The sequence below is a fragment of the Cannabis sativa genome, chromosome 3, assembly GCF_029168945.1.
Source record: "Cannabis sativa cultivar Pink pepper isolate KNU-18-1 chromosome 3, ASM2916894v1, whole genome shotgun sequence".
NCBI lineage: Eukaryota > Viridiplantae > Streptophyta > Magnoliopsida > Rosales > Cannabaceae > Cannabis > Cannabis sativa.
This window is the reverse complement of record NC_083603.1, coordinates 7,507,788-7,515,793: the sequence shown is the minus strand read 5'-3', so window position 1 is coordinate 7,515,793 and position 8,006 is coordinate 7,507,788. Positions and strand designations below refer to the sequence as shown.

At 33.7% G+C, this 8,006-nt stretch overlaps 1 protein-coding gene across 1 annotated transcript; it reads right to left on the bottom strand.

Annotated features, from left to right (window-relative positions):
* Window positions 1-1,280: 1,280 nt before the first annotated feature.
* Window positions 1,281-3,322, bottom strand: LOC115711328 (large ribosomal subunit protein eL13z). Its single transcript, XM_030639667.2, has 5 exons — window positions 3,174-3,322; window positions 2,574-2,694; window positions 2,352-2,485; window positions 1,780-1,938; window positions 1,281-1,688 (listed from the first exon to the last, which is right to left on the bottom strand). The coding sequence occupies exons 2-5, from the start codon at window positions 2,680-2,682 to the stop codon at window positions 1,467-1,469; spliced, it is 624 nt and encodes a 207-aa protein (XP_030495527.1). The 5' UTR covers window positions 2,683-2,694; window positions 3,174-3,322; the 3' UTR covers window positions 1,281-1,466.
* Between the last annotated feature and the right edge of the window lie 4,684 nt (window positions 3,323-8,006).

Below are 8,006 nucleotides of genomic sequence, written 5' to 3'. Positions count from 1 at the left end.
ATATCTTAAGGAAAGAGTGTCTTTGTTATGTTAACTCTTTTATTCACTTTCATATCATAAGAAAAGAGTGTCTTTGTTTTGTAGAGAAGAGTTGTTCTACTCTTACTCTGTTTATTTGTTTGTATTGTCTTGAGTCTGTATTCAAGTCTACAACGAAGAAGAACATCAGTGCACCTTCGGGAGAAGGGTATTTACAAGCTTTCGGGAGATTGCTTTTGAAGTCTTGCATCGGGAGGATACAAGCACACAACCTTCGGGAGATGGTTGTATAGGCTTTCGGGAGATAGCCTTTAAGCCTTGAATCGGGAGGATTCAAGCACTCTTCAAGGTGATCGAAGGGAGTTCGAGCTCTTGGAGTTTTATCAAGATTCGGTTAGTAGGTGGAATACATCAAGCTTGCGGCATACAATAAGAGGGAGTCTATTTATGCATAAGTCAATTACTTTGTATTTTTGATACCGATCTAATGAATCTTATCTCTGGGCGTGGCCCCGTGGACTAGTAACAATCTGAAAGGATTGTTGAAACCACGTACAAAAATCTTGTGTGTTTTTACTTTTATGCACTATTTGTTTTTCTGGGTTTCTCTGGAGTTACAGAGTTGCATTCTGTAACTACAGAAAACTGTTTTCAGTACCAGTTTTATTGTTCCGCATTTAATTAATCATTTAATTAAATAATCAAACTGGGAATATTAAAATACGGAATTTCAACTATTAACAATAAAACCACTAAAACAACTAACCAAAATTTTCCTCCATTGCTTGTTCCCTTTTCATTCCTAAATGATCATTGAGATTTGAGATTTGATTATGGAAGAGATGTGAAAGAAGTAATAGTAAAAGAAATCCCTACTCATTGTCCATCTGTGAGGAAATTTGAACCAGAATCCAAATCCTCAAATCTGTTTGAACATCTTAATGTAAGATATTGATACCTTTACACTTAATTAACATGCTTAGATTGAAAGATTTATGTAATATGTTGACTTATGTAATATGTTGACTTAAGTCATGTCAACACCATTCATCCTTGAACTACAGTTTGCTAAACAAAACCAATTTTACATACATAAGTTACTGACGCAATTAGCAAAAACATTAGAGGTCACAAATTTTTTCTAATGTTTCTGGTCATCATTTTCTTTTGGTAACTATGAAGAAAACATCAAATGAGAATAAAAAAGAGGGAAGAATTTTCATAAATTTTACTATTTGCCTTGTTCAAAGTGCTTTTAACATTTTCATTTGTTTCATTTTCAGGAAGAAAATGTGAATATATTATGCCAAATCAATGGTATTGATTGTATTACTTTCGAAAAGGGTAAACTTAAAAAATTATACAATCAGCAATACAACCATAAAATTAATTTAAAAATCTTCAGCTTAGCTAACATCAAAATACAACAAAAAATCTACATAGTTCAGAAAACAAAATGCAAAATTCCTGGGAATAACTCTATGACTCTATTTCTTCTCTTCCTTCTCGGCCTCGGCAGCCCTCTTCAACCGAGCACCAAGATGGCGTGCGTTTGTGCGCTCCAACCTGAGCTTGTTGTAAGCCTTGAATGACTTCATGTCATCGGTAATCTTAACAAGTTCAAATGCTGGCTTCTCTCGAGCAATAGGCAAGAACTCGCCTTGGACCTGAGTAGCATTGGCCAACTCCTCTGGGGCAGAATCTCCAGCCTAAAAGAAAACGAGTAAAGATGAGATAACATAATTATAAAAACGGTCACTGGTACAGCCCAATGAATACAAAAAAAGACTGTAACTTTACCTTAAACTTGCGAGCACGCCTTGGGAAGACGACAAGTTTAGCCTTGTAAGTCTTGAGCCTCTGAACATTAGATTGGAGACCCTCCAAAGATCTGTTCCTGCGGCGGTGATCAACCGATATACCAATGGTAGGTGCAAGCTTCTTGGGGATCCCAGCAGCCTGGAAGACAACACAAAAAGTACCAAACAAATATACATCAGGAACTTGTGATCATAGCACCTGAATATGGACACATCAACACTGTCCTGACCTCTCAGTATCTTGCTTAAAATATGATCAGAAACTTATAGAGACAGGGAGAATGATCCATATTGTAAAATGTTTCATAATTACACACAAGGCACACAACATTGAAATCCATCAAGCCATGCAAAACACATTCAAATCATTAAGTAAAAATCAAAACAATTATCATTTCCATCCTCAAGATATTTTGCATATGATCAGACACATATCAAGACACGCAAGACACATTTTCCATATTTGCACAACTTCAAATTCACAGAACAATGGAAAGCCATTACAGAAAGTAATTGTTGATATGAAAATATCACAATCCCAAAACTACTCACCTTGAGTTCTTCCAATGAGAAACCCCTGCCAGCCCGAACCTTCATGTTGTACTTCAAAGTCTGTCCATGAACAACAGGGCGAAGGGGTCCAGCAGTAGGCCTGGGGAAAATCTTCACAGCCTTCTTCTGGCGAGCTGATGATAATTTTATAATAAACACAAACAAATGTATCAATAACATAAGTCCTAGATTTATAGACCCAATTCATAAATGCTGACTCACCGATCCTTCTTCTGGTCTTCCTTGCAGGTTGGTTGAACCATGTCTTAACATAGTTCTGCCAATGCTTCTTGAAATGGCCATTAGGGATAACGTTGTTGTGCTTCACCATGGCTTACCTTAACTGCAAAACAACCCAACCCAATGAGTCAAAAATGGAACCTAAACAATTTCAATTCATCGATTGCTCATTATCAGAATTCATTTCATATGTATTTTCACAACTTTAAATTTGAGTCCTTTGCCAAACTAACCATTATGAACATTTTTATTGGTAAAATAATCTTGTATGGTGGCAGAAACAATTATGAAGTATACTGTGTAACCATTTACACAGCATTGAGTAGATTAAGTAAGGTTGTTTTGTAAATTTTAGTATTTCTCATTCTTAGTTTGACAAATTTCACAAAACAAAGCTTGTACCATTCATTCTATCAATATATAAATAATATTTCAAATACTGTATGACATTCATATAATCCATAGTTACATACAAAAACCTCCATATTAGTACTGATACAGAAATATATTAACAGATTCACAAATACATACTAAAATATATACATATACATAAATAATAATATGTATATAATAGTTAGTTACCTTTGTCCGGAGGTCCGGCGAAGAGAAGAGATCAGCAGAGAGAGGAGAGAGGGGTTGAGACTCGGCGGCACAGAGTGAGATGTCAAACGATAGTGATTGAGAGAGCTTTTAGTTATAGGGTTCTGATGTTTGTTGTTGGCCCAATGGGCTTTATAGGCCCATATTGTATGAACCAAAATGATTTTTTAGATGGGTTATTTACACAAATATCATTTTTTTTACATTGGTTTTTTTTATTTTTGAAAAAGAAAAGACGTTTATAGATTGATAAAACAAAATAACATAAGCCTTAGAGCTCGTAGTCATTTCATAAGATGGTTGTTGGTTATAGAAGAAAGCTCAACCATGCCAATTATATTTTTGGCAAACGCTCCCTTAGCTTATAAGTCGCAAAGTTAAAAGTTTTAGAAAGGCTAATAAGGATTTTTACTCCCTAAACTTTAACATATACTAAATCATACTCCCTGAACTTTTCTGTCCGTTAAAAATTCTTCCTGAATTATTGAGATTGTTAGATTTAAGGACTTTTGTTTAATTTCATTACATTTTACTATTTTAGTGATTGTTTATGTACTAAATCATGCTCCCCAGACTTTGATATCTACTAAATCATGCCCCTCGAACTTTGACATATACTAGATCATGTCCCATGAATTTTCATCCATGTTAGACTTTTTTTACTAAAATTAGACAAAAGTCTTTAAATCTAACAATCTCAATAGTTCAGGGGGCATTTTTAACGACCTTAAAAGTTCAGGGGACATGATTTGGTACATGTCAAAGTTCGGGGGGTAAAAATCCTAATTAGCCTTCTATATTTGGTAAATGGTTTGGTACGTACATGTCAAAGTTCAGAGGGCATGATTTGGTACATGTCTTTAAATGCTACTTGTTTCAAAAAAAAAAAAAAAAAAAAAACAATTCTCATAACAATTTTTACATGGTATTGGCACTTCAATTCGATAACTATGTTCTATATACTGCACTGGTTCACTCAGCTTTGGTAATTTGGTATTGCATCGCTCTCATTTTTTTTTTAAAACAAGTAGCATTTAGTTTCTAATATTAAAAATATTAAGTTTTAAAATAAAATAAATAAATGTAATGCATCTAGGCTCTCCATGTGTCCATATTTATGAGTTAACGGAAGTGGTAATAACGAGTATAAGAGAATTATAACATTGAGTATTTTTGCCTCCAAAAATAAAGATAAGGTATTTAAGTGTATAAAATCTAAAATATTAGGTATTTATGGCACAATTTACCCCACCCTAGATTTTAATACCTGTTCATTTCACTTTAATCTCACTTCCTCATTATTCTCTCTTCCTATTCATTATCTTCTTCTTTTTTTCACTCTTTGCTTTGTCAAGTTCTCTATATCTTTCTACATTAATATATAAGTTTTTTTTTCTTGCTCAATTCTTCTTCTTCATCTTCTTTTCATTTTTTATTTAGTTTTGGAAGTTTTTAGTCACGTTTTTGGAAAAGATATGAGTTAGTGTGGTTTTTTATTCTGATTTTCCAGAACTGAGCTTGCAAATATAGCCTCTATTGCATCTAGTACTGTTGAGGCTGTGCAAAAGATGGTTAGTTTTTTTAATTATTTTTTTATTTATTTTAGTGTTGTTTTACGGTTGTTTTCCATAATTTATTTTTTTGACGTCGATTTCACTGTTCTTACTCCATCTCGCTGGAATTAATGATTGGTTTCTAGGTGTTCTCGTGGTGCTGTGGTGGTTCTATCCGTGGGTGTGGAAGATGGAGGCTATAAAATACATTTCTTCTTCATTCTCTATGGTTATTTTGTGTTTTTTTTAATTCTGGTTCTTCTATAAATACATTTGACGAACTCACTAGAAAAAAAGTTTTGAGGTGTGTGATTCTTTTATGTTTTTTTTAAGTGATTATATCTGCTAATTGTTTTACATTTGTTTTTGTATTGTTTTAGTAGTTTTTTTATTCTGATTTTCTAAGATTAGGCTTGCAAATATAGTTGTTATTGCATATGGTATTGACGCTATGCAGAACATTGTTAGTTTTTTAATTCTTTTTTTCTTTCTTTTATTTGATTTGTTTTAGTGTTGTTTTACAATTGGTTTGCCATGATTATTTTTTTGACATCGATTTCATTGTTTTTCTCAATCTCACCGGAATTAATAGTTGTTTTTCGATTGTTCTAGTGTTCCTGTAGTGATTCTGTTTGTGGGTGTGAAAGATAGAGGTCTCATTTTTTTTTTTGGTGTTTATAGTATAAAAGAAAAAAAAAAATAGGTCAAGACAGTATAAAGTTATTTCTGCCGTGTGGCAGTATTTTTGTAAAAATTTGACCAAAAGTCAATATTTTTGTAAGTTTCCTTATTTATTTCATTTAATGAAACTTTCCATCTTTTTTTTAAATACCATTTTTCTATCCTAATTATTCAAATGTTAATTTTATCTATTTAATAATTATAAATAATTATTGTGACAGTCAGTAGTCCCGTGATCCGTAAGGGGAAACACCGGGTAAGCTGTGCAATCCCACACCGCCTGGGGAAGGTCAAGTGGGATGATTCTGAGACTGTGTAGGTATGGGACTACACAGTTGAAGAGAGCTTAAATGGATTGATTGGTACTACCTATGTTAACAAGGTGCATCTTGTTTTTCGGTAGCCCATCTTGAAAGAACTCCACAGTTAAGCGTGCTTGACTTGGGGCAATTTAAGGATGGGTGACCTCCTGGGAAGTTTTCCCAGGAAGCGTGCGAGTGAGGACAAAGCATGCTGGAAACACTCGTGTTGGTCTGTAGGGCCAGTCATCAATCCAGGAAGCAGTCAGAGTGGCGTACTCGTGTATAAGAGCCATTCATTCCGTGGGTGTAAGGACCCAATGGAGGCTTGAAGCGGGGACGTTACAAATGGTATCAGAGCCTTGACCCAGCCGGAAGTGTGGTCGACGAGGACGTCGGACCCCGTAAGGGGGGGGTGATTGTGACAGTCAGTAGTCCCGTGATCCGTAAGGGGAAACACCGGTAGCCGTGCAATCCCACACCGCCTGGGGAAGGTCAAGTGGGATGATTCTGAGACTGTGTAGGTATGGGACTACACAGTTGAAGAGAGCTTAAATGGATTGATTGGTACTACCTATGTCAACAAGGTGCATCTTGTTTTTCGGTAGCCCATCTTGAAAGAACTCCACAGTTAAGCGTGCTTGACTTGGGGCAATTTAAGGATGGGTGACCTCCTGGGAAGTTTTCCCAGGAAGCGTGCGAGTGAGGACAAAGCATGCTGGAAACACTCGTGTTGGTCTGTAGGGCCAGTCATCAATCCAGGAAGCAGCCAGAGTGGCGTACTCGTGTATAAGAGCCATTCATTCCGTGGGTGTAAGGACCCAATGGAGGCTTGAAGCGGGGACGTTACAATTATCAAATAAAATCTACTATTTAAATATATTTATTAATTAAAACCTCATAATCTCTTAATTAACAAATAAACCTTCTCTCTTACTTTCTCCTCAAATTTTCCCTCCCTTTAGTATAATATGGGAATCATGGGCTTATGTAACCGAACTATTAATATGTAGTTCCCGAAATATATGAATAATTTTCCTAATTACTAATTTCTTCTGACTCCACTATAGATTCAGAATTACACTCTTAATTACATAATATATTTGATGGATTTGATCTAATCTAATCCAACAAATGTACATAGATGCATCAAAAGGAGCAATTTCAATTGGAATGGATCAATTGGCAAAATCCAACACCCAAAGCATAATTGAATTATCTTTAAATACGCCTAAAAATATTAAATGTGATCCAATAAACAGTCCTAATACTAATAACCTATCCTTTTGATATCTTTCTCTCAACCTGAAAACACAGATTTATGCTCATCCAGTTTGTTATAACAAAGCTTGTGGACCTTCTCAATTTCAATCATATATTGATCAATTTTATAAATTTTAAGAAAATAATGTTCCATTTTGTACCTTAAGTCCAAGAAAATTGGAATAGTCATAAGCCTAAAAACTAAAAAGTCTTTTCCCAATACTTTTGAAATTTCTATGTAGTAGTCATGCCCTTGATGAAGGACTTATTTGATGTCATACATGCTTCTCATTATAATTCAACACATATTTGGGGAGAATCGTTCATGTTGGTACAAACTAATGTTCTGAAGATTTAAGATGCCAAGATTACAAGGATTTTATTCAGACTAAAATAATATGTACACGTGTGATACAATTTTTTTGAAAACTTAATGAAAGAAGGATACAAAAATCATCCTATACGTGATTAATTATTATTTTGAATAGAATAACCTTTACAAGTATTGAAAAAACTTGCCAATGTATTATTTGAACGTTATCCTAAATTTTCATGAATGAATGAACAACAATATGATGACATGAATTTATCAAAATAAAGTTTACCCATATAATGCAAAATTTTATTCATATATAGAATTATACCATTTTAGTACCTTGTAGTTTGTCTTAGTAATAAATTTTATTTGTCCACAACAAAGAATAATTAATTAAATAAAGAGCATCTTCAAATTCATAACAAAAAAACAAATACTCTTTTTTCCCTTTCACTAAGAATAACAACAATTATTTTGTTATAATGTCCAATTATAGTCCTACAAAAGGGAATAAGTTAAAGAATACTACTTTTTTTTTTTAATAAGAATACTACCTTTTTGTATCCATTAATCAAAAATACCTTCATATCATATTTCATTAAAATCTAGCTGGGTTGTCTAATATATCATTGCCTTCTATATAGCACATAATTTACACTAATCTAATGGGTATAATAGATAAAAATTGATATATCTTAATAAA

What these genes read in the sequence shown, in the direction of transcription:
- LOC115711328 (XM_030639667.2), bottom strand. Translation starts at nt 2,682, where the DNA reads ATGGTGAAGCACAACAACGTTATCCCTAATGGCCATTTCAAGAAGCAT. An exon ending in TCTCATTGGAAGAACTCAAG is followed by an intron (nt 1,939 to 2,351) that starts GTGAGTAGTTTT and finishes GTTGTCTTCCAG; the next exon opens with GCTGCTGGGATCCCCAAGAA. An exon ending in GGCGTGCTCGCAAGTTTAAG is followed by an intron (nt 1,689 to 1,779) that starts GTAAAGTTACAG and finishes GTTTTCTTTTAG; the next exon opens with GCTGGAGATTCTGCCCCAGA.